Source organism: Anomalospiza imberbis, chromosome 1 (assembly GCF_031753505.1).
Source record: "Anomalospiza imberbis isolate Cuckoo-Finch-1a 21T00152 chromosome 1, ASM3175350v1, whole genome shotgun sequence".
NCBI lineage: Eukaryota > Metazoa > Chordata > Aves > Passeriformes > Viduidae > Anomalospiza > Anomalospiza imberbis.
The window spans coordinates 120,561,301-120,588,257 of NC_089681.1; the positions used below are offsets into that span (position 1 = coordinate 120,561,301).

Here is a 26,957-nt window from a genome sequence, read left to right on the forward strand (position 1 = left end):
CATATATGCAAATATCTCTTTTTGCAAATGATAATATAATCATATGAGAACCTCACTGCATTACAGTAGTTCCCCCATACAAAAGCTGAGTAGACACTGTGGGCATATGTATACTATAAAAACCTCTCTCATTTTTGCAGTGGCTCTCTGAGCAGGGGGATCAATGAAGCCTGGTTTAGTATGGATTTGTGTCTTGAGGTTGAGCCCTTATCTGAACTTTGAGGTCTCATATGAAGTGCTGCACTTTTTACCTCAGTGAAGCATTAACCACAGCTCTTAACCAGCTGCCTAGTTTCAGAATACTTTTAAGGACTTAATAGTTTTTGGATTTCAATGCCTCTCAAATGTGCTTGATGAGCTGAAGCATTTGAAGACTCACAGAGAGATCTAGATGCTCAAAGAGGCAGCACAGTATCTTAAATACAGTTTTTGCAAAATGAAGCTAAAGCGATCTCACCCACATATGAAGAAGAAGCATAAAATACGAATTAAAACAGAAAACATGAATTTAAACATAAACAGAATTTAACAGCTAAGGAAGAAAAGATACATTTGTAGATTAACCATTAATCACATGGGGGAATCTTCCATTGCCTGTGAGAATTTAGCACTAAATTGCAATTTGTCTCTTTTAAAATTTCCTACACAATCTCTTCTGTGAATGTATGTAAAGTTTCTCACATTGCACATTAAACAAAAAAATTATGAATATGCCTATGTGTCTGGGGGGTAAAGGAACTTGAATTTCAGTTGTAACTGTCAGAAAAAAATTCTCTGATTCCATGGGTTCATTTCTGTGTTTCCTTTTTAAATATTGAATTAAAATACATTGATTTGCCATTTTGAGATTTCTATGTTTAGTTAAAAACCAACCAAGCAAGCAAACTGAACAAACTCCACTGAGGATCTTACTGGCTTTGGAGTTGAATTTTGGCCTGTAAGAGGAAGAGCAATAGCTTGATGACAACACTGTTTTGACAGAAAAGGCCAGATAGATGAGCTTTAAGAGTTTTAAGTTCCCTGAGGGGTCATAAGGTCCCCTGCTACCAAGTATGTTAAAAAGACAAATCGAACTGAAGAGTTGAGTCAGGTTCATTAGCTCTGGCAAATCACAGTTACTACAGCAAATGCATTCTTCCGTGGGTTTGTATGAAAGCAAAAGTTTGCTACACACCAAACAATGTAAATACAATGCTGTATTTACATTAATTTTGCCCTTGTCATCATGGCTCAGTGATTCTTAAAAAAGGCCAAATTGCTAAAGGAAATGCAAAGAGATCCATTTAAGATTTCAAACACCCTCCTGCACACCTGTCTTCTCACAATTTGGGTTCAAAGCACAGCAGCACAAACCCAGTGGCTCAGGATGCTCCTGAGCTCTCTTCTCTTTGAGTGCTGAAGAGTCAGTAGCAGGGATCATGTCTCAGTTTTGTGGATGATTCAGGGCAGGACACAGGCTAAGCAGCCATTTGAAGATGCTCTGAGAGTTTTGAAGGCTGGAAGAGGTGCTGGGGGCAGAGGGGCAGGTGGCTCTTGGTGAGGTGCAGGGAGAAAGGGTCAGATGCTGAACTTGAGGATGTTCACAGGCTGTCAAGTGAAAACTGGGGGTTGAATTAAGAGAGGCAGCTTCAGATCTTCTAGCTATGAGTCACACAAATCATGAAACTACTTGAAATATTTCACCTACTCATATATCTCCTTTATCTTTAACCTCTTCCCTCTCTTTTGTAGTTATTCTCCTGTTCTGCTTTCTTTCAAGTCACACCCTGCACTGTTTTCCTGCTTCCTCATCCCATTTTGGTATCTTTATTCCAATTTTGGTATCTTTCTGCTGCTGAGCATTCATTACATTTTGCAGATCTTTCACATTTTGAAAAAACTACAAGCAGTACTTCTGAGCTTTGGTCACTGAATATATGGTCTATATGATGACACAGTGCTAAACTGTTTTTCAAAAAAATTACTTGAGAAACTAACTAAATTATTTTTTTAAAGTATACACTACCCACATACATGCCCTCAATCTGATAATGAATTTGTGCTATTTATATCCATAGTAAATTGGTGATATTCAACATTTAGAATGCAACTGAGGTCCTGCTCTTTGATCAGGTGATAGGGAGATAAAAAACTCAAGCAAGTTATTCAGCCAGACTCAAAAAAGTCTCAAGGAAGTTATTCAGCTAGAAAGCAGATCCCTAGGCTGGTTTTGTTCTGAAGCTGAATGAACCAATGAAGAGTCGTCAAAGCAGAAAAAGGTGAGAGGTGCCCAGACTTCTGCAGAGTTATCTCCAGCTCACAGCACAGTGGCTGAATGTCACCTGCTGCCCTTGTGCTGTGGGTGAAGTGATGAGGGGCACACACCCCTTCTTGGGACTGGGAAATGTGTCCTGAGACTGCTGTGAGGCACTGAAGTGGCAGAATGGAGCAAAGCCTTACCCAGCCCTTTTCTTTTACAGGGTCATTGCACATGTTGTGTTTAAAGCTGGAAACAAACTTCTGTCAGGCCAGGCTTCTCCATGTCAGGAGCCTGAGAGCTGCCAGGATCTCAGAGCATGACAGGGCAGTCTGCAATTCACATGCATTGAGCCTGGAGTAACACTTGGCAAACTAAAATTTGTAGGATACAATTGTCAGGAGAGCATACCACAGAAAGGAACCTCCTTTGACGTTCATCTGGATGCTGTACAGGAGGTGGGCAGTACTGAGCTCACCTCCTCCTGAATGGAAAAAGGTGTTATGAAGAAAAATGTGCTTGCCTGCTTTTTGAAGGGATGGGGAGAAGGAAATCAACTCAGTTTCTGAAAGGGTAGGAAAGCATCCACGCCCATCCCCACTCCAGCAGGACTGCATAGGGAAGGGGAAGTAGTGTTTGGCTGGTTGTGTAGCGGGTGGTGTTGTTTTGGAAAAAAAACTTGCTTCCTTCTAAATGCCTCCTGCCAGGTGAGGGAGAGCAAATATTCAAAAAGGACTGCTGCCTGTCAATGACATATGGCTTTTGCACTCCAGTAGTCTACAATTCTATTTCTGTACCACCTATCCTCACTTCATGCAGGGAAAACTGAAGTGGTATCTATCAATTATTCCATCAGAGCCAAGAACTCCTAATACTTTAAGTCCAAAAGAAGAGTTTATTATGCTTTGTCAGGAAATGTCTGATACCAGGTAATTCTTTCTTTTTGCAATGATCTATTTCAAAACTGATGTGAAACACATACAGGCATGAAACAGCTTGTATTGTTTTTACTGCATTTCTTTTGATTGTGCTACACCATGAAAGAAAAACAAACACATTCAAAAAGCAGACACTCCCAGGCTCCACATCTGCAAAGTGCAGTAGAGTTGTTTAGGTCTCCAGACTCCATCCTGTATGGATTTAAACATAGATGTTTCTATATTTATATGAAGACTCTTGCAAGTAAGGGAACAAAGCCTAGTCCAGACTCCACTCTGGAAGGTACATTCAAGTTTAGATTTTTTGCTAGAAAGCACCAGATAGAGTGTGTCCATAGTTTTGCTTTATATTGGACCAAATTATAAGTGTTGAATCTGGAGAATTGGAAATCTCCAATGTCTGCACATGATCAGTGGATCTGATATTCCTTTAGTGCTATTGCTGGTGTCTATGAGGGACAGGAAATCCAGTCACTGGCAGGCCAAACCTGCTGAGGATAGGGACCACAGTCCCTCAGAGCCTGTTGTGCCTTCAGTGACAGCTCACTGAAAGCAAGAGCTCTGAATTTCGGCCACTACACACTGTTCTGGGTTTTTAAAATAATGGTGTTTTGCCAAATACTTCCTGACCAGATCTAGTTTTACTCTCTGATCCCTATCACTTTCCTGTGCAGAAAAAAAACCCCAGACTTATTCACCATGCTAAACCTTCAGTGGCTTAACAAAAAAAGCAACACAAAATTAAATTTTATACAATTCCTACCACAATCCTCCCAAAACCTGGAATGATCCAAACAAGAACTAGAGAGGCCTATCTACTATCTACTCAATTTTTTTGACAACTGATAGTCCATATTATGCTGTCTGGCAGCTGATATTTTTTAAATACACTGCAGGGCATATTAATTTATTTTTTGACACTGTTTACATGTTATACTTGCTTAGTTATCTTGCTTAGTTAAAACACAAAAAATTTTGAGCACTGGAATCATTTTACTCTTTCTTAACATAATCACATTACTTCTGGTTATACTCCAGTCTGTCACATTAAGTACCATTTTATTGAGTTGTCTTACTGTGGCTTGTATTGCAGCAGTGCCTAAAGACTCAGATAAAGAACATAGTCCTTTTGTGAAGCCCACAGACTGAGGATCCATTATTCTTTTGGGTGTAGATACACTTCTCTTCATAATTACATCCTGAGCTGTGACAAAGTGGCTGCCAGGCAACACAGCTGTCAAAACTACATTGCAGGGCAGTTCGAAAGCACAAATCAAGTATAATAACAGAAATATTTGGGATTGTCATAATCACCCTTGTCCTTGCGAAAGTGTTGGTGCCAATGTTGCCAACTGGGACTCCCAGATCTCTGTGGCATTTGAGCACACTTTTTGTCTGAAGGCTGCCACTATCCTGTCTCTTCTCTGTCTTTTGTGTCAGCAATAGGCATCATTGCAATGGGCTGTATCACTCTGCTAAAATAGGTGATTGTTTTTTTACACTTAACTTTTTAGATCCTTTACAGGCTAATATAAAGGGCAATAGCCGCAGAAAGGAGGTGATGCCAGAATGTGGCTGGAGCAAACCCTGTCCCTTTCAAGAGTACCCAGGCTGATTCACACTGCTTATCAAATCATGCACAAAGGATGCAGTTAAGTTGATTTAACTGCTACTGAAAGGAGCAGTTCTGCTTTACCTCACTTCCAGGTTTCTGCCTTCCTTGATCCTGCAGCTGTGGGGTCACAAGGTGGATCAATTCAGCTGTCTGGCCAATGGAAAATCCATTCTTTTCTGAGGCGTTATTTCTCCACCAGATTTATCAGCTGAATTGAGTCTGATGGTTACCAGATCCCACAGAACGGTGGCAAAGGGAGGAACACATCCATGGGTTGCAGGTGGGATCACTGTTTCACAGCAGCCTGTGGTCAGGCCAGTGCTGCTGAAAAGCCAGGCTGCTGCTGCATTGAGGTGACAGATAATCCAATGTCACACTGATGCTGGAAGAAGCTGTTCTCTGTCTTGGCACCCTGGCACAGGCTGGGCACATCTGCCATCTTTCTACTGTGGGTGACCCTATGATCCCCGAGGAGCTGGTTTAGGGAGCACATCTGTGGTGAAAACAACCTATTATTTTTTTACTTTTTTTTCCCCCAAGGTTAGTGTCATGGTTAAACTAATTCCCTGTGGGGTTGGAGGAGTACTAGGGTGAGTCCGGAAACCAGTAGGACCTCTTGGGACATGTTAGCTCTCTCTAACATGGCTGTGAAATTGGCTTGACTATAATGTCATTTACTCAGAATTTAGGCACTGGTAAATTCATCCTGGATGAGCAGGTCAGCCTTATTTGTAGCTTTGAGGCAGAAGATATATGTAAGAGAGACCTACATTACCATCAGTTCTGTGGTCTAAATAAGAGAGAATAGAGTCTGGCAGAGAGGAAGCAATTTCTGTACCATGAATTAGAAAAGGCAGGCTCCAGAGACTAAATAAAGTCTCCATAACTCATGGAACTGAATTCTAGACTAGTCTTTTACAAATAGTAAGGGAATTGGTTTTCTGTCATTGAGAGTTCTCTTGCAGGGATGACTGGAAGCAAGTCATTCACCTGGGATGAACTGCTTGGTTTCTCCAGTAACAATGCTGGCTGGCATTGGAGGATGAAACACCTCTTTGATTCAAAAAAAAAAAAAACAAAACAAAACAAAACAAAAAAAAAAAACCAAAACAAAAAACCACTGCGAAGGGAACAGAGAAGGTCTTCACCCTTTCCAGCCATAAATAATTACTGGACCAGAGGGTAACTCGGGCAAGTGGGAACGCGAGGAGCCCTCCAGCCCAGGCAGGCTCAGTGCTTGGGGGTCACACCAGGCTGCTTGGGACTTCCTCCGGTCCCGTCTTGACAGCCTCCAGGAGGAAGCTGAGGCCAGCCAGCCCCTGGAGGAGCCCGAACCCCTCTCGCCTCGGCTCGAACCCGCCGTCTCTGAGCGGACTGGCCGCTCTCTCACGTGTTCTCGCCGTGGGTGCGGGGCGCCAGGTGGGGACGGCCCGGGCGGCGGATCCCTGAGCGCAAAGGAGTTAACAGGACTTTTCTGCCTTTCCCGCCCGCGCCTCCTCCACCCTCCTCATTACCTGCACTTTATCACCGCCGGAGCCGCGGGGCGGGAGCGGTGCAGGGCCGGCGGGGTTTCCTGCGCCGCCCGGGGCTGCCCGCGGCGCTGGGGCCGCGCCGTGCGGGGGAAGGTGCGCCAGTGCTGCGCGCTGCGTGCGGGGGAGCGCCTGCCCGCCGTGTGCCTGCCTGTGGGTGGGAGCGCGGCTGGGGCTGCGGCCGGGGGAAGGCGGGCGGGCGAGCGGGTCTGCGCGCCGCAGCCCGGCCGGGATGCGGCATGGCCGTGGGCTCCGTGAAGATGCCGTCGCCGTGTGAGGGCGCGGAGCTGGCCCGAAGCTGGAGCCCCGGCGGCGGAGCCCAGGAGCCGCCGCCGCCGGTGCAGCTGCGGCAGAAGCTGCGGGAGCTGCCGGCGCTGCTGCGGAGCGGGCTGACGCTGCGGAGGAAAAGCGCGGCCGCGGCTGGCCGGGTGAGTGAGTGAGTGAGTAAGGAGATAGCGAGGGAGCCGCCGGCGGCCCGGGGCAGCGCCCCCGCCCTGCCCTGCCCTGCCGTGCCCGCCGGGCTGCGGTGCCCGGGGCAGGCGGGGCGGCGTCCGCAGCGCCCCCGGCCGGGCCGCGGTGCGCGGGAGGCCGCGGGCTCTCGGCGCTGGCCCCGCGCGGGGCCGGGCGGCGGCAGGGGAGGAAGGAGGGAGGGGGGGAGGAAGGGAGGATGCCCGGGCAGCAGCCGGGCGGCATTTCGGCATCCACCGGGAGCGGTGCCCGCGGGGGGCCCCGGGCTCCAGCCGCCAGTGCCAGCTCTGGTGCAACATGAGATACCAGGGTGAGAAAGCGTCCCTGTCCCATCTCCGGGTTCCTCGAGTGGCTCTCTCCCTCTGTCCTTTTCCCCTCGTGGAGGCTGATGCCTGCTCTCCGCGGACAGCAGGTACAGCGCGCCGGTGCCCCGACATCGGTGCACACCCGCGTTCCAGCAGCGAACTCCAGCGTGCCCTGGACGTGTGAAGCTGGGATGGAGTTGGGATGCACACACCTGGCCCTCAACCTCGCGTTCTCTTGACAGTGAGGCCGTGGTGTCAGCTGGGCATGACCGAGATCCCCGTCTAAATTTCACTCAATTTCACCCATTTTTAAAAAGGCTGGGGGTGTGTCTCCGCAGGGCAGTCAGTGCTCTGTGAAGTACAGCCTGACACTGCTGTGGCTGGGAACTGCAGTGGCAAGCAGCTGCCCATGGCTCCGAACTCTCCCAGTTGTGACTGGAGCCATATCGGGGGGGGGGGGGGGGTGGCGTTGCCATCAGATCAGTGGCAGTCAATATGGTCAGACCTTACTTGCAGGCCAACACTGGATTGTAACCCATCTCCTGAGCAGTCGAAATGAGGGGGTGGGTTAATCACTTGGGGTTGGGTCTGTCTGTGTTGGGTATCAGGCGAGCTGCTGTTTTGTTTCAGTGCACTGATAAACACCTGTGCAGAGAGTTAGGGGGAAAGTCAGCATGGTGTGTGTTTGTACCTTCATCAACTTTGCAGTACTTTGCCCATGTAAATAAATGATTTCTCTGCATGGGGAAGTTGTGAAATATACCAGGGTGTGAATTTCAAACCAAACTTCCTGGGTGAATGCTTTGTTATAAGAGGATATATAGGCAAGGAAGATAATTAGGATTAACGTAGGATATAAATTCACAGTAGAATAACTGTGGAATTAGAATTCTAGAATTCTACAGTAGAATAGCTGTAGAATTAGAATTATAAATCCACAGTAGAATTTTTGAGTAATGTGGATTCAGATGCCAGTTTTACAGTAATTTTTTTCCTCCAGCACATTCAACACACAAAATAAAGAGTAACCTGTATGGAGATGCCTAATGATTTTTATCGTTCTGGTGAATTAGTAATCCATCTGATTACAATCCGAGTTGTCCATATGAACACAGAGCTAAGGGGATTCATTTAAACAGCTAAGTCTTGCTTTGCCCTAGGAGGATATTTGTGACAGATATCCTTCTTCCAACGAAGAAAGTCCTTTTCTGAATTGAGTGTGGTTTGTTCCTCATTAGAAGCATACTACCAAAGAAATGGAGTAAGTGTGCAGTGAGGAGGAGAGAACCAGTGCAGAACTGCTGCTGGTGACAGCTTTAGCTGGCTGGCAGGTCTGAAGCACTGTTTTAACAAAACAAATTCATTACACTTTAGGGAGACACCATGCAGAGCAGCCTCAGGTTTGCTCTTGTGGTTATTCCTCGCCACTACTGAAAACGTTTGACAAGCGAGCGGTGCAACAGTTACTCTGTAAATATTTGCTGTGGGTGAGTTAACCCCCCAGTGAGAAGCCTGGGTTGCTCCTGGGTCATACAGCTCCTCACTTTGCTTGATGAACCCTTGGTCCTCTTTTGTTTCACAGAGTTCCAGTGAGACTCTGCCTGCCTTTGCTGATGTTCTGTGGACCAGCAAACACAGTGTGACAGATTTAGTGGTGGTGTCACCTATGGCTTCACCTCCTGGTACCCTGTGGGTCATCTTGTAAAGTTTTTCTAGAACCATCTGTCTTGGTAGGAAGACTGTAGGGAGGATGGTGAGTCTGTAGGCAGTCTGGAGCCAACCCAGCAGATCTTCTGCTAGGAAGAAATTCTTTACTGTGAGGGTGGTGAGACATTGCAACAGATTGCCCAGAAAAGCTGTGGATGCCCCATTCCTGGAAACATTCAAGGGCAGGTTGGATAGGGCTTTGAGCAACCTGGTCTAGCAGAAAGTGTCCCTGCCCATGGCAAGGGGGCTGGAACTAGCTTGTCTTTAAGGTCCTTTCCAACCCAATCCATTCTATGATTCTGTGACCTTGGATCAGTGGGAGATGCTGTGTGAAGATGCTGTATAGCTGCAGCAGGACCTTCAGACCAGTGCTTTGGTCCCATGTGGAGAGTGGGAATGCTGTGCTCTGCCATCTCTGGGTTTGCAGGGACTTTCCTGCAGGTGGAATTACTCAGCAGGATAAGTGCCTAGTGGGGTGTTCCAAGGAGCAGGTCGTACAAAGAGTCCAGCAGGGTTGTTAATTCACTTGTTCCCTTTGGAGACAAAGTGGGCACCTGAAGTGCAAGGAGTGTCTCTCTACATGTGTGATCATCCAGGGAGCAGTTTGTTTTTGTTAGCAGTGCCCTGTGTTGATTCCTGTCTGCTCTGTGCATGTGCCTTTTCCCCCCAGAAATGGACTTTTATGGGCATCACACTTTTCACATACTTCTTTTTAATCTGATGAATAACTTAAACCCTGAAAATGAGAGTACTTGGGAGAGAAAGAGACCTGTTAGAGCAATAAAATGCAGCATTTTTTATACTTTACCTTTTAAACATGGCCCTAAAATTTTAAAAGTCCTAAAGTTAGAGAAAGGAGTAACAGAGACATATGAAACAAAGATTCCTTTTTTCCCCACCTCAACAAAATATTTCAAGTTAATCCAAAGTTAATTTTCAGAGGGTTTTATTTGCTTATGAAAAAAACTTAGTCTGTTCTTCCTCTGCAGTGACTTTTCTTTGTGCCTTTTTGCTTGTTCAAACACCAAGCTGAGAGCCTTATTTGTCCAGCTGGTTTCATCAGGAGTGTTGCTCACTTAGGTGAGCTGTTTTCAAGTAAATGCTGACCAGCTGAAATCCTGGCTTTTTTAATTTCCTATAAAAATATTATGACCCCTGAACAGGGGTTCTGCTTCTGATGCTGTCTTGCTTAGGAACTGCCTGCAGTGCAGTTTGCTTCCACATGTATAAAGCACAGATAATCTACATGTGTACATGCCTAGGGACTATGGATAATAAAAGATAATGGAAGTGTTAAGGGTATCATAATTGTTTTAATGTTGTACTTCACTTTATGCTGTTCAAATACTTCCTGGGCTTCGGGGGAAGGAAAGCATTGTGTAGTAGATGGTAGTATACATTAAAATAATTGATTACATTTTGAAAATCAGTATAGAGTGAAATAAATTTTTTCAATCCGTTTGGACATCTCAGTCCTTGGCCCTTCACACTAGACTCTCTGAAAATTGTGACCAGAGGTGGTGATAATTGAAAATACAGTGTAACAAAATTAAATTTCCCTCTCAGTTCAGCAACCCTCAAAACTGGAGAGCAAATAGGTATTTTTTGCTTTCTGTCTTGGGATATGTCCAGTACTAATACATGTAAAGAACTTGGAGATGGAAAAGCACCTTGTCGAAATAGCTGCAGTAACCATCCTGCTTGATGGTTCTATGCTGTAAATAGTAAACATGAATATACTTCACTGCTTCAGTCATTTAGATAAAACAAACGTCCAGTTCCTTGTCTAGGGGAGCCTGATGTTTCTTTTAAAGCTCCTGAACTTCACTGACCTTGTCCTTGGTGTTTTTTTTTTTTCTTAAATTCATTCTTAGGGCAGGTGTAGCACAGTTATCCAAGACGGCATGGATGATCAGATTGCATTTGCACAGTGAGCTGTGAGGTGTAGGTTTTACTCATCATCCTCTGCTGGATAAAATAGCAGAAAATGCAACCTTTGCTGTTGTAGCTGGGTGCGTGTCAGAGCTTGCGCAGAGGTGGAGGAGGGATCTGTTGTAGTGGGTCATTGTGCCCTGTGGACCTGTTCCCCTCTGCCATGTCCTTTCTCAGATTCTCTGGAAAGACCCTTCTGTTTCCCAGTTTGCTTCCTAGAGTTATGTGTTGACCATACATGTAGTAGGCAGGAGTACTTTGCTTATGAACTGTCTTTGCTGCTCTTCCTGCTGCCTGTTAAAGGTATCTTCTCTTCCCTTTTATCTTGTGGCTAGTGATGAAATACAGTTCCATGCCTCTGGAAGCACCAGCAGGGAGGCCCTGCAGGCACTCCATCATGGCAAAACTTGTTTTCACCACACTCAGTTTCATTCTTTATGGACCTAACACTGGAAGCACTCAGGAGGAGGAGAAATTGTCTTGTACACACACAGGCACACACCTTTTTAATCACCTCTTCTACTTTCTAGGTTCACATTTACACACAGATAAATACTGTTATACATGAGCATCAATGTTGTTTTTTGTGACAATAGTGGATCTGGAAAACCTTTTGGATGTCATGGTCTCAAACCCCATTACTCTGATATTGTGAAAGATCATGTTGGTCTGTAGAAACCTTCATCATGGGATGAACCTTTTGGCTTGATCAAAGTTGAAGAGATACCATGACTATTTTCTCTTTTGAGACCTTGTAGTTACTTCTGTGAGGTTCCTAGAGGTCTTTGGCAGGCAGATGTTCTCACACTGTCTTTACCTTAGCTTTGTCTTGAGCAGCTATTTTGCTGTATGTCTTGTCAGGATGTAATTGACTGTAGGGTTACAGGTTGAAAATAAACTACAGAAGCTGCAGTACAGCTGCTAGAAGTCTACATGAGTTCAGGGTGAGTCTGGAGAAGTTCATGGAAGAGAAATGTATTGAGGATACATAACCCTTATCAGGCCCAGAAGGATCCCAAGCTGAAAATAGCTGGAGGGTTGGAGTGCGTTAGGGATATCTATCATGTACTCTGGCACTAGCAGTTGTCATGCTGTGGGAGACAACTCCTCTTTGGCAGAGGATAAAAATCAAACTTTATGCAATCTGTTCTAATTAAATGAAGTATCAGATCCTCTCAACCTACATTCTGCTAAACTTTTCTTCATCTCCTGTTAGGAGCTTTCAGTTGCTTGTGTCATTCAAGTAGCTATTCTCTAATCAATTCATTTGGCAGCTAGGGAGACTGTAGTGTTGTTGATGAGGTTTTACCAGGACATTAGAAACTGGCTGCTGGAAACACTCAGAATTTACAGTCCTTCCTTCCATGGCAACATCATGGTGGTGGTTGATATTTAGGTTTTGATTGAGCTGAGCACATGGATCTTCTTTGTACTCAGATAATCCTCTCACAAATGACTGACATTTATCACAGTCCACATCCTTGTTGGCAGCTTCTCATCTTCATGGTGCCTGAGTGACCTTGTATTTCATGCTGCTGAATTACACTCTTTTTCTAATATTACACTTCTTGAAGGCTCCTAATCTTCCAGCACACCATTCTGTTTACATGGGTTTTGACAATACCTCCAATTTTGTGCCATCAACAAATTTCATTAGCACCTTTATGCTCTTTTTACCTATCTTGCTAATGAGAAGAAAAGAAATCATAATAATTTCCCTGGTATCTATGTTTTTACATACTATAGAGACTTTAATTTTGACATTTCTTCTGCATTAAAAAGATGCAGCGATGTTTTGTGTAGATGCTGTACTGGCTGAAATCAGCACACAAAAGTGCTGTATTGACTCAGTGGGTTGGAAGTTTTATTGTCAGAAGTATTATTGAAGTTGATTGATTGATATTGATGACATTCTACTTTCAAGTCTGCCACAGAGGTTCTACTCAGTAACTTAATACCCCCATCACTTTAGCAGCTATTAAGTGACTAAAAATAGTTGTGGTAAGTAGTCTTGAATTTTTCCTATTGTAACCAGGATTATTATGTATGCCTGATAGACGTATTCAATTTAGATAATTATCTTTCACATATCACATATAGTATCCTTAAACTTGTCAGCTCTGTGATTGGTGATGCATGAAATATTGAGCAATGGATAAAATAACTTTAGCAACAGTGACCATGGTAGCTAGTGGGGAATTTCAGTGTCTTACGTGTTTATTTGCATAATAATTTGTTTCATAGTCAATCTTCAGAGAATACTAAATTGAGAATACTTCTTAATTAACCCATGTGTTATGACATCTGAGAAATTATGTCTGGATTTAATTAACTACAGTTGAATGAAATGGAAAGTAAAGCCATACTTCTGCCCTAGGAAGTAACCTAGTAAGTTTTGCAGAATGCAAAGCTATTTTTCTCCCTGAGGCTGGGGATTAGCCTGATTGACAGGATGATGCCCACTGCGTGTGGTCTTACGCTGGCGCTGGGAGTGAGGCTGGCAATTCCTGGACTGACAGTCAGCTGCTTTTTAGCATCCCTAGGAAAGTCCAGATGCAGCACTAGCTGGTGCCACTGCCAACGCATGGGCAATAGGTGCCATCATGTGGCTTGTGTTCATGGAAGCTGCATAAAATTGACACAGATTCCTTGACACGTCAAAAAAGCTTGCTTTAAACTATGGGAGAGGTTCTGTTTCCTTTCACTGCTTTGCTCCAGAGCACATCCTCATAAGCCTCTCTTTAACCTGCCTACCATAAACCAGACACTTGACTGTAACCTCTTTTCCATGCTGCAAATTGAGCTCCAGCTGAAAATACCTTGAGCTCATTTTGCCTGTGCTCAGACTTTAAGTACCTATTGTGTTGAAAATATATCTTTAGTTAAGGACAGCAGAAGTAAGTTTGATCAGCCTTTTTTTTTTTTTTTGTCTGGTTGGACAAGGATCTCTCTGGTTTCACTTTTGGTTTTGCTCCCCTTCCTAAGGGATGTAGCTGGCAGATCCTCAGATGTGGTACTTCTGTGTATGGCTTGGAAACCTATTAAGGAAGTCTATGTAGGAAATAAGATCAACTCCACTGAAGTAAAATTAGTGTATTTGCAAAACTTCTGCTAGTGTTATATCCTGTTGAAATTCTTGATTTAAAGTGAGCTGATTGTCCCCTTAGTTACATACATACAGGAAAATAAACAAAATTCACTAAGTAGAATTTTATACTTTAATTTGCTTGATTACAAACCTGTATTATTGGTTAATTCACACTAGATTTCCCAGCTGCCAGGATGAATGAACAGCACTATACTGTACAATTATGACAAACTCTGTTAAGATTTGTATTCAGCTGTTGTTACTTGTATGTCCCCAGTGGCTTGAATTCCATTTGCACCGTGAGGAAATTGCAAAGCAAGCTGTGCATTTTTATACTGATGAAAATGCTGAAAAGACAGTGATAGCTTTTCAAAAAGGAAAAAAAAAAACAAAAACCAACAAAAAACCAAAGCAGAATATGTCGAGTATGTGAGGTATAAACTTTATCCATGACACCTTTTTATTTAAACATTTTTTGTTACACCTGTGTTTTTGGCATGAGTTTAAGGATAAAAAAGAAGTCATTTGGGCTCTAAAGTTAAAAGCCATGGAAGCAGGATGTGAGTACTTGCAAATTCTAGGTATAAAATGCAGTAGCAATTCATAATTGTCACTATGCCTTTTAACTCAGTTAACTTATTATTGTTTGGTTTGGGTTAGTCTGACCTTGTAAAATGATCTTCTTACAGACATTGTATTAAGCTAGGGTCAGTCATTAATTTAATTATTTAAATCCTATGGTATACAATTTTCTCTGATTAATTCCTTTTTTGAAAGATATTTTCTTGCAGAAAGGCACAGTGGTCTAACTGATTCAAAGTCAATATACTTTTTTATAGTGCTAAAAGAAAATATTCTGCTGATTGAAGGAGAAAAAAGCCCTTCAATCTCCATAAATAGCAGTAGATGTATATTCATAGCATCAGTAAGGATCTTCTGCCTTCAGTTTTAGAACTGAATTAACCCATTAAATCTTAAAATGCCAGATTATTTCCTTTTTTTGAAATACTGGTTGTCAGGATTGCAACTTTTTTTTTCCTGGTTGTTGAGGAGACTGCCTTTCTTTCCCTGCTTCCTGAACCTCCTACTCAAGCCTTTATGTAACAGGCATGCATAGGATACACGAGTTAGAGCAATAAAGAAAGAAATAGTTGAGAATCTTTTGTTTAATTATGGGGTGTGTTTTATCTCTCTCTGTGTGTGTGTGTGTGTTTTATTGTGGTAGCTTCTCCAGCAGCTGCCCCTTCTGAGCCTCTCTGAAGGTCATGCATGTGTCAGTATCTGCTCTCTGACTGTGGAATGAGTGGCACCAAGCAAGGAGCAGTGGCTGCTTGAAATGATACCACTGATGGAAGAAATGTCTGTCAAACCATGCCCTTCATGATGAAGTAGATGGTGTGCAGTTTGTAGGTCAGTAAGGAGGAGGAAGTACTGCATTTTGGGTTAAAATCTGAAACAAACAAACAAAAAAAAAGACCCCAAACCTCAAATCCTACAGAAAAACCCCAACAGAAGATTGAGGTCCAGACCACTTGTGAACATCAAGAATTTATGATGTGGCTTGGGGGAGGGGGAGAGAGTAGGTGTTTGGGGTTTGTTTATACATTTTTGAAGATGATAAGCATTTAATTGTGGTTTTCTGGCCAGGTTCTCGCCAAGAGAGCTAGACCCAGTGGACCTAAAACACTTTGTAATTCCAGATGATAATAATTTGCTGCAATAGACTGCTGCTGCACGCTGCTGAGCAGATGCTCCCTTTCATCCCATAGGTGAATGCAGTTCAGTGATACATCAATTGGTTTTTTAGATATGGAAAGAAGGGGAGAAAAACAATGCACGCACACAGGGTTAGCTCTGAAAGTTGCAAAGCAGTTGTTTATTGGGTGGCTGAAGGAATGAGACAAAAGTATCTCTTAGACCTGCTCTTGATCCCAGCTCATGTACAATCCAGCGCTTTGTTGTGGTCTGTCATTTCTGCAGTGCCTGAAGCCTCCTGGCAGTAAAAATAAATCTGGGGGTGTGGGCAATGAGTCTGATGCTGAATCTGTGTTTCAGGACAAACTGTGTTGTGTGGTGTTTGTTAAGGAAGACCGTGGGAAATCCAAGCCCTAAAAGAAAAGGAACAGAATCCAGCAGTTAGCTGCCAAAGAAGAAAGAGGAGGACACAACCTATCCTAAGCTTAAGTGTGTTTTGACTTGAGCAGGATAAACTGTAGCATCTGTCCGTGCTAGAACTGGTTTGTGTGTGGCAATACTCTAAAGTAGCCTTTCTTGCATTTTGTTGGGAAAAAAATATTTAAGGAACAAAAATTAATAATCCTGTTAGATTTAACTGTTATAACCACTTTTGAAAACTTAAACAGACTTTAATTCCCATTCACAAAGAATGGCATAATCATGTTAAAGTTGGATTTTTGATACTTGAAAAACGTATACCATGCAGACCAACCTAAAGTTATACTCTGTCAGCTCAAAGAGCGTCTGCAAATGATTAAAAGACCTGTTCTCTTTCTTCCACATGTATAAAAGCGATTGATAAAAATACTCAGCCTGTTGGAGCACAGTAATTAATAAACAGTGTCTTTGTGTCTATGGCCTTTGATGGCAATTGCTGCAACAAAATACATAAACTGCAAAAAATAATAATGGCAGTCAAATTGATATGTCTTTATTTATATTTTTACTATTGTAGTGAAGGATACTAAGAGGAACATTAAGCAGATTTTTAATTTCTTGTTTTATCTCATTAAACAAAACAAATGAGTTTCAGATTAATTTTACCAAAGCTATTTATCTAATTATGGCTTTCACTGCACTTGAATGAATAGTTGCAGATCAATAGGGCTCTTAGGTTGCCAGGACATGCATTAATATTGGTGAGTTTCCAAGCTGAATACTAGGACTGATGTCTCTTTGTTATTTTTCCATTCAGATATCTGTCCTCAGTTCCTACAGTGTATGCATAAACTGAGAATTTACCTGAAGGTCTGCTTAAAGAGTTCCATTTATAAACTGATCATTTGCAATTCAGTGTGGCAAAAAATATTTACACTATACTGGTGGAGGTTTTATTTGAAAAAACCCAAAGCAATTATTTCAGAGGAACCTAGAGTAGGTAAAAACATATTCTAATGGGTCAAGATGATGGTTCATCTAGTCCTGTACCCATAAGTTTTAAGGTTAATCTAACAGGTAACAGTTTTAGCCATAAATATAATGTTTCTTGTGATTTCAAGAGAGTGTGTGGGCAAATGCTGCCTGTCTCCCACACTTTTTTTTTGTTTTGGATTTTGTTTGTTTGTTTGTTTTCCCCCTAGTTTCAAATAGTCACATAGTTTATATTCTTGTGCTGGGGGCTTGTTACCATTAACCATTTTAGTTACAGCTTTTCATGTTGTGCATCTACAAAGCCAGTCTTTTAATGAATCTGGATAGTGTTTTGTTTTCAGACTCATCTTGAAACATAAATTTACAAAGCTTCTCTGTAGGGTTTAGTAATAACTTTACAAGGGAAGGAAAACTGAGTTTTGTTTTATCCTGTTGTTGATGAAAACATTTAGTTTTGATCAGTTTTGAATATTCTACCTTAAATTTCAGGGACCCTTGCTCTGTTCCTATGAGGCAGGGAACTTCCAACTTCTGTACATTTGACTTTTTATTCTTTTTGACAGCTGTTTTTCAAGCAAGCAATTCCAGTCTCTTTAGATGACTCCTTCCATGCTGTAATCATTTTTGTTACCTTATTTTGAACTCTGTCTGGTTCTGCAGTATCCCTTTGAACTAGTGATGGCTTGTGCTGAATGTAATATTCTAGGTGAGGCTGCACCACTGTTTCATATAAATCATGCAATTTCCTCCTTCTCCCCATCATGTAGGATTTTCATCCTAACAATCTGCTATCTCTGCAGAGCTCCTGGTGCCACTGATTAGTTCTTCATATAAAATGTCTTCCCAGCCATTCAGGTTGCTTTCTTTTAGCTGTATAAATAATTTAAAGCTGTATAAATTGTCATCACACTTTTCCTTGCTTTTGATGTGCATAAACATAATATAGCACCGTTTACTTACCTACTTTGACTAGGTCCATTTGAAGCTGTTTATAGGCTTCTGATTGTGACTAACCAAATTTGTATGAGCAAAATTTGCTTATCTTAATGCTGACATCATAAATATATTTCATGAAACAGCATCCAGCCTAAGATACCATGTTGGGGCATCTTTGTTTTCCTTTTCACAATGAAAACAGTCCGTTTAATCTTGTTCTTGTCCTTGATTATTTCTGTGTTTTTGATCAACTACTATATTTTGTCTACACACAGAAGACTGCTTTAGCTTCCTTTGAGGAGTTTTCTATGCTAGGGTGAGTCCACACTGTCCTTGTTGAAGTTGGAGGTACAGCTGTGGAGTGTTGCTGTGTAGGTGGTCTCTGAACATACGAGAGAAGCAGCTGATAGCACGTCAGTCTTGAGTTTGTTGCAACATGCTCTGTCAAAGGCTTGCTGTTCTTCTAAGGAATGTAAGAATATTCATGACCAGTGAAGCTCCTGTTTGTTGGGTGGACAAGTCTTTGGAAGGCTTTCCACAGACTAGTAACCAACAACTTTGTCAAATAATCTCTGAGCAGAGCTTTCTGCAAGAATTTATCTTGATCCTGCTCCTATCAATATTTTCTTTAAAAGGTCTAGTGATGGAGTGGAGAATAAGCTGTTAAGTAGCTACTGCTCCAATACATTAAAGAACAAATACCTGTGAAGAAAGGTGTCGTTTTTTGTTGTTTTTAAAATAATTTATTTTTATTTTTCTGCTTAGGCAACTTTATGGCAGAACTGCATTTAGGAACAAACCTATCTAGCAGGTAAACTAACAAAGTCTTTTGAAGAATGTCACATTACAGGCATTTGTTCTCTATTCTTTTAAAGCACTTCATTGAAAACAGAGACACAAAATGTCCTTGCAGTAAGTGGTCTTTTGCATTTAAGCAGAAAAGTGTAGCTAACAGAGCAATACTTCTATAAAATCAGAGTTGCGGTCTGATTAAAAACAGTATGAACTTAGGCTCTTTGAGAATACATTTATTTTGGCTGTAGAAAAGTACCTACTTCAGTTGTTTGTTAATAGCAAAACATGTTACAGGAAAATTTATGGCAGGATGGTGGGAGTCGATACGGAAACATCACATTTGTCCCTTCTGTAAATAGAAATAATTCCAAGAAACTATCCAGAGACAATAATTTCTTGTTAAAAACTGTCCCTGGTCACTGAAAAGCTAATGGTAAATTTTATGAAACTTCTGGAAATGGAAACCTGATTTTATTTTTTTTTTATTTTGAGTTAAGCAAGAAAAAAGACTGCATCTTTATCCCTTGCTTTAGCAGTTCTTGGTGTTATCTGATTTTTAGAAACAAAGCTAAATGCTGAGGGTCTGTGAGTCATCTTCTTTTCAGCCTGAGCCAACTCCAGCTTCAGTATGTGTATGCTTGTTTCTTTATACCATGACTTTTTCCCTCCTAAGTTAGTCATTGTTATCTCTTGGCACAAGTGAAGAGGTTAAAAATGTCAACAAGCATGAGGCATGCTAAAAACATGCAAACAAACCTCCCATGTAATCTTCCAAACCCCAGAGTGTTCCCATTCCCATTACTTTGTTGTTCATGAACCCATCTGATCTTTTGATTCCTGATGGAGGGAGCAGGGAGGTGAATTCCAAGGCAAGGGTTTACTGACCAGGAATAATGTCCTAGAGGCCCTCTTCAGTTAACTTCTGCTGGTGTGTCCAGTTTCCAAAACAGACATTATGGCATTGCATAAAGAAAAAGTAGAAAATAGATTAGATAGAGGTGAAAATTTTCTGTTGATCTTTTTTTGAAAGCTTTGCATTTTGAAGAAGTCTCTGTGTATGTATCTTCATACCAAACAGTTTTGTAAACTCCTTTTAATTTTGGTACAGTTATTTCTGGTGTTTGGCAAGCTACCAATTAGGTAGTCAACCCATAGACTTAGGCTGGTTTGGATAAAATGGATGAAGCCCTTGTGGTTTGTGGTGGTAGTTCCATTGAGATAAGGATAGTTTGAAGTCACCTCTAAAAAATAGTGTGGGAAAGGATGGAGCAGTGAGCAAGGTGACAGGGGTGAGCATCAACTATTTTTTGAAGACAGAGTATCTCAAAATGAAGGTCTCTTACAGTTAGTGGTGATTTGCCATCGGTCTGCTCTAGGGCCAGAGTTTAACCCCTGGGTCATATGTTCTTGCTGCAGAATAAGCAATGGAGCTGGATGGGCTTTGGAGATTGTCATGATGAAGAGGCTGAAAGAGTTTGAGCAGAAATTACCTACTTTGCCCAGGCTGCTTTGGTGAATTGATGAACGTAAACCAAGTGTCCCAGCAGTTTGTTAGGATGTCACTGACATCTTGCTTTTTGTTAGTGTTCATGGAAACACAGAACATCTCTGCTACTCTCTGACAGATCAGTCACTATGGAGGGAACAATGCCTTATATTAACTCTTTGGCTAATTTTTCTTCCCTGAATTCAATCTAAATTATAATTTTCCATGTGCATATTTCTTGAACCAACTTTTCAAGACAGCAGTTCCCCATCTCTCCCACCTCCTGCTTTGCGTAGGTCACAAAACATTTGCTGACTTAAAATGAGGTTTATTAGTGACTTTGAAAACTGAGTAGGCTGGTAACTAGGATACAGTGGGTAAGTGGAAGGAGGGTAGCAGCATATTGAAGTGATCAGTGTTGCAAGCATTGGCTGTGATGCAGAATATTGAAGAATATGAGAGTTAATTCTCTTTGCCCCTAGGACTGAAAAAATCTGGTCAGTCTTTGCCTCCTTTTATTCTCAGGGGACAAAGCACTCCCTCAAGGATCTTAGGATAAAGATTTAACATGGTGAGGCAGAAGAAGGTGGCTCAGTTCTATGTTGTTGCTTTCCATGGGTACATAAAGGGGGACCCTGAAGGGTCCTGGACACTGGTGTGTGTGTGGCAGGGCAAGAAGGGTGCAGCTTCAAGTAGCACATGAAATGCATGAGCTGCTCCTTAGTCTGGTGACCAGAGGCTCCTCCAAGTGTGCTGTTCCTAGTGCTGGCTGCCGGGCCTGGCTGTCCTCAGGTGGTGGAAACATGACCCTGTAGAAAGGCAGTGATATGTGAGCCCTTTCCTCTGATTGTACTCTGGCATCAGCAGACGGTTCTGCTGGCTCTTTGTGGTTGCTCTGTTCAGGATACACTCAGCTGTACTTTGGCTGTGAGTAACGCAGAGGCTATTCTGCTTTTCTTTTGTATGTCCCATTCACACAACTGATAAGTAAGCTTCTGTTCACATTGTGTCCCTCTTACGTGTTCTAATGAGTATTTCTTTAAAAATAGTTACAGTGCTACTGCTGCTGCCTCCAGTGAGGGATGAGGTATTCTCCTGGGTGGTTATCTCAGATTCTGCAGGTGCAGGCTGCCTCCTGTATGTTTTGAAACAGCCTTGAAAAAGTAATCCACAACTTTCAAGCCAAAAGACTTCTGCTTTAAAACAACAGTTCCTCTGGAGGAGTAATTTTCCTTCCAGCACCTGATGTACAGAGATCTTTTGAAATCTTAGAGAGTTCAACCTCTTTGTCAACAGACACCTTAAACAGACACGTGTGGTCAGTTTCATAACATACAATTCACCTAAGATCCCGCTCTGCTCTAATACTGTGGATGTTTTTCCACTGCACACATGTTTTTCATGCTAATTTATACTCTAGCAGTTTTTTTCTTTTGCATATGCTTTTGAATATGAGATTGACTAAGATATAGATATCATATGGCGGGACTTCTGTTGGGATGGAAAGCTAGATAATAGTTGCAAATGTAATTAAAGGTTAATTAATTCAGATAATTTAATCAGATGTAGAAAGTAGAAAAATCTTCTAATCCTTTGACTCTCAAATTGTGAAGGTTTTTTTTCCTGTTTATGGAGTAGTATCTTTCTTTTGTAGGGACAAATGTGCCTTAAAAGTAATTTAAAGGCTTTGTAATGCATTAAAAAATGGAAAAAAGGATAGGAACTTTCTGCTTTAAATGCCAGGTCTAGTTTTGCTAGAGGAAAGTTATTGACATCATGGGAGACAAGAGACTGATTTGGGACAAATTGAAGCAAGATTTTTCTGTTTGTTTGTTTAGTTAGGCTGCCTAAAATAGTTTTTTTTCACAGGTACTTTCTCCACAAAAGGTTTAGTGGAACACAGTTTAATATATTCTTTTTCTGTGAATTTGAGTGGGGTTATCATTTCAGAGGACGTTAATCTTGCCATAGTATCTTGTCAAATTTTGTGACATTTTGTTTAAACTGACTTTGGCTGTACATCAGAACATAGTCTAAGCCTGAGGAGAGGTGTAGGGATCACTTCTGAAGGCCCATGCTGTCTTGAAAATAAATAACAAACACAGAGAGCCCTAATAGGACAGATTCTATTAATGATATTTTCAAAAGTCTATTGTTGGACCAAGGTCCTGTCTTTCAAAACTGGAAGTCAAAAAGAGAAAATTCCCTGGTACCAGCCGGAAAATCTCAAGAGATAAAGAAAACCCTTCCCCATAGGGATCAAACTTCCTACAGCAGTAGGAAGAAGGACTTACAGACTAAATTAAATTTAGAGTGACTAAATCTGCAGCAAGAAAATTCAAAATAATACAGCATAAACCTGATGTGACATATCCATGTGCTAATAATATCAAACGTGTGCAAACAATAGTTTCTATGAATAAAGAATGAAAATAAAGATATATATCAGGAGAAAGGCAGGTAATTAAATTTAAGGATAAAGAATATAATTAAGGAAATCTGTCTCATTAGGGTGAAAGTCTTGCCTCACTTGAAAGGCTGTGTTCCTTTCTTGAACCTGTTTCACAAAGGAAGTTCCTGTCTGAAGATGCCTGAACTGTATTTGTGACCTCGTGGGGGTGCTGAGGACATCTTTTACTTTCTTATGAGATCAATTTGTACAACATATGTCATTTGTATTATTTGGTTTTTATTTTATCATACTAAGTAAAATTTACATCTCTTAGCTACTTGACACTTGAGCAGTTTTACTGAGGCAAAAAGAAATATACCAAACTCATCTGTGTCTTGCATATATATTGTCTGATTCTGTAACCTCTCAGTCTGGTGAAAGCTAAATTTACCTAAGCAGCTTTTTATAGATGAGCTGGTTGCTCATCTATTCTAGACTCTTCATGGTCGAATCATATTCCATATCTAACGGTTGTTGCACACTGCTTTCCACATTGCTCTTTGTGCCAAGCAGTTGGGATTGAATGATGGGCATGCAGTGGTTTCTGCCACATTGCAAAATTCAGATATTTTTGAACTGCCCTGTTTCTCAGGTCCCTCCCCATCTCAGAGGTGACAAACATCCCTTTGGAGCAGTTTGCACTTGAGTTTTCATTTGTTCCTGCTTTAATGGCCAGACTAAAGATTTGCAAGGTGATCAGAATTAGATCTCACTCTGCAGATGGTTTGAAGGTGCTGGTAGCTGAGTTCCAAGTATTTCTGAGGCTTTGCCAAGAGCAGTTGAGGAGTTCCTGATGTATTTTGCCAAAACTGCTTGTGTGATCTAAGGGAAAGCTTTATTCTTTCTTTGCATATTGAGTGCTTTTTAGTTCTCTGTACAGAGGCCTTGACTGCTTAATGAAACTAAAGTAGTTACGCTTTAATAGTTTCTCCCTACAAAAAAGTAAATTACAGCTGTTCTTCTGGAAGTGGTTAAGAACTCCCACTCTCTGGTTCATAGTAGGTTGGCACTGGTTTGTGCCAAGAGCTACTGTCAGTGAAATTATTATTGTTCCCAAGAGGTCACGTAGCGGAGCGCTGCCAATACAAACCACAGCACTTCAGAGCCTCAAACTATTAAGGCTGTAATGCAAAATTCTTTAAGCAGAGCTTGTTCACCCACCCTCAAGGATGTTCCTGCTCTCAGAAAACCTCAGAAGCAAGAAAAGCAGAAGTTGGCAGTTTTACTCTAGATTTGTTGCACTTTAAATGTCCTGTAAGTATCTGAACTTAGAGTGGGGCTTCCCTGGGTATGTGGAAGAGATCTTGTGACCTTCTAGCCCTTAGCTGGTAGCAGATTTTTACCTGTGGCTCTCAAAGTGCTTCCAGAGTGTGCTCATGGTCATTGCCATTGCATGGGAAGGGAAATGCCTCACTGAATGTTTTGACCACACCATATTCGGGAGTAAAACTGAGGTACACTGAACAGTCTGGTGCTTTTCCCAGTGTGCCACTTGTGAAATCAGAAAATCAATTTCTCAGAAACAAAGAGGAAAGAGTTTGAATGTCTTGTACCAGAAAGGAGTAACTGCGCTCTCCTAATAGGAAGAAGGTTTGGGAAATTACTGAGTGACCCACCTTCTGTGCAGGCAGTGGTAAAAACAGGGCTCTCTGGGATCAGGGACATTAAATTATAGGGGCATTAAAAGCATACCTTTGTGCACTTGTAAACCCTATCATGGACAATCTGTGTGCAGCCTATTAAAAGAAAATTTAAAGAAAGTTGCCAGAAAGACAGGCTTTTTTCAAACAGTAAACTGCAAATGCAATTTAATGGGAGGTATTTGCATAAATCATAATTAGAGCACAGAATTTTAATTTCATCTTTTTATACTTGAAACACTAAAGTTCCTTTAGTTACTGAAAACTATAAAACTGTTTCTTTAATTATAAATTGCTTCTGAATGAATGAAGATTTTAATGGATTTTCTTATTCAATAATATATGCACTCTATATTGACATTTTTAGCCATTTGTCGTCATCGTTCATAGCTGATTTCCTGACTATTTGCTAATATTTGGGGTTTTGTTCCTGCATCTGCGTTCACTGAAATAGCTGCAGCAATCTTGGATATTTTTGCCATTCTGCTGTTTGCTAGAATTCTTGTGGCAGAGTTGAGCATTCTTGCAGCTGGGTTATGGGGCCAGTTCATCTGGAGGTTCCTGAGTCTGTGCTGGCAAAAATCAAGTACCCAACCATGCTGGTTTTGCCTGACACCAGAGAGGGAACGTTTGAACTTATGCCTGCATGGTGGGTGGTTAGTCATGACAGGCGAGATGAATCACTTAATTGATTGTCTGCTTTAAATTTTTTATTATATTTTACCTCTGAGAAATGTGGCTTGCTGAAGGTCAGGTTCTGGCACCACTATTATCTGCAGTAATGTTGACAGCTGGGCTATCTCAGCAATTGAGACCTGCCACAGTGGGTAATGTGATGGGGAAAAGTTTTGGTGGAAGGCTAACATGAAAATCTGTGATTTTAGGAGCCTCTTTCTAAACACAGAATGCACCTAGAAATGTACTTCTGGTTACCCTGAAGCTCCACAAACTTTTTCTCCCATGCCTGGTACTGCCAGTTGGACTAGCAGAATTAAATTGTCTGGGAGTGGTGGAGCAGGAGACAATTACAGAAATATTTGGGTGTTAAGGGAACTCCACAAGGTTGTTTGATCCAAGCCCTGCTCTGTGCAGGACAAAATTCAAATCCAGAGAAATTGTGCAGGACGCTGTTGGTAAAGTTCCAGGAAGCTCCAGGAAGAAGATTTTACAACCTGAGCATTTATTCTTGTGTTTGACACACAATTTCCTCATAAATTTCTTTTTGCTAATGCATGCTTGTAAGTCAGGCATCCTGGCTTTCAGAATGCCTTTGCTAAGAAGATGTGCTGTGCTGCTTTCTTTTTTTTTTTTTTCATTTGGAAATGTGTCTTGAGTAGGTATTTTGTTGACAACACAAGAAACATGTCAACAGAGGTAGTTTGAAAAGCTTTTAAGTATGCAGACAATCTGCATTTTCCTACTCCTGAGCTCTCTTTTAACTCTTTTGTTGGTGTCTTCATTTAGATTTATCTGAAAATAAACAGGGACCTGTCACTGGGAACGTCGTTTTAATTGTAGTCTGAAATATCCAGTGCACATTCTTTTGAAAGCTCCAAATAGTGTACTATCAAATTATAGTTTGCATCATTAGAAATATTAGCTGCTACAAAAAATTTTAGCAATCTCTAAAAACCCCCTACCCATCTTATGTGCTGCCCTCCAGATCAAAACCAGACCAGATGCTGGTGGCCAGGGACACAAGGGTAGATGACAAAGACCATCTACTGTATTTATTAGGTGCTAAGTTTTAAAAAAATATTAAGTACAGCAATATTGTTAAATGTTTAGGGTGACAGCCTGTACAGAGCCTATTATTTTACTGGAAGAAAGGGAGGACACTGCTTTCCTGTGAAATGTTGCTGACAGCCAGGAAGAGTGAAATGCACTGGGAATTTTGTAAGGTAGCATTAGGAAATGTATGGCTGAACTGGCAAATGAGAGCACAAATGCTGCAATAAAGTTTAGCTAACGAAGGAACATGAATAGACAATTAAGTGTACTCTGCATATTTTAATGTTATATAAAGTGTGATAAAAAGCAGTAAAATTCTAATTATTTCTTTCCAAATTTAATGAAATCTCACTGCAAACATTATATTAGCATATGAGTTGAAACGTCCATTCTGTCTTTATAAGAAAGAGAAATCTTGTTTAAACTCTGTTTCTGTATTACAAACTATGCCCATGCAGCCTACAGTTGTAGATGACAGGGAACTGTGTTTTGCTTCAGCTGATGCATTTATGTGAAGCTGGAAGTGAAGTTCCCCCCCGTTGCTGACACCCTTGATTTTTGTATTGTCATTTTTTGTGAGCATAGTTAACTTCCTTTTTATGTTGACAGAGCAGTGTCTCTGCTCTGTCAACATAAAAAGGATTTATTAGATGTGCTTTATGCCATCATTCCTTGGATAGTTTTAATACAGCATAAACAAATGCTTCCTCTGAGCACAGCTGTCCCTCCCTGCCTCCCTCCTTGTCCCACAGCCTTTGCCTGTGCCCCCGCTGGTCGCCTTGCTGGGGATCGTGTTTGTGTGGCTCCCCAGTGACCCCACCGAGGGAAACCATCTCTGTTGAAATGAATCTCTATTTAATGAGCCGATTCAAAGCCATTGGCCCTTTGGCTTGGTTCAGGATGTGGCTTCATGGACACGCGTGGAAGCACAAAGGAGTAGAGCGGCAGGAATGGGGAGCTGAAGCAGGAGGTCTAGAGAGGACATGACCTT

General features: G+C 41.6%; 1 protein-coding gene across 1 annotated transcript in view; it reads left to right on the forward strand.

The window, feature by feature from the left end:
• Positions 1–6,309: 6,309 nt before the first annotated feature.
• Positions 6,310–26,957, forward strand: part of RAPGEF5 (Rap guanine nucleotide exchange factor 5) — a 157,662-nt gene continuing 137,014 nt past the window's right edge. Inside the window, exon 1 of the mRNA XM_068209040.1 lies at positions 6,310–6,746. Within this exon, the coding sequence (XP_068065141.1) occupies positions 6,558–6,746 (189 nt within the window). The 5' untranslated portion in view covers positions 6,310–6,557. The remainder of the gene's footprint in view (positions 6,747–26,957) is intronic.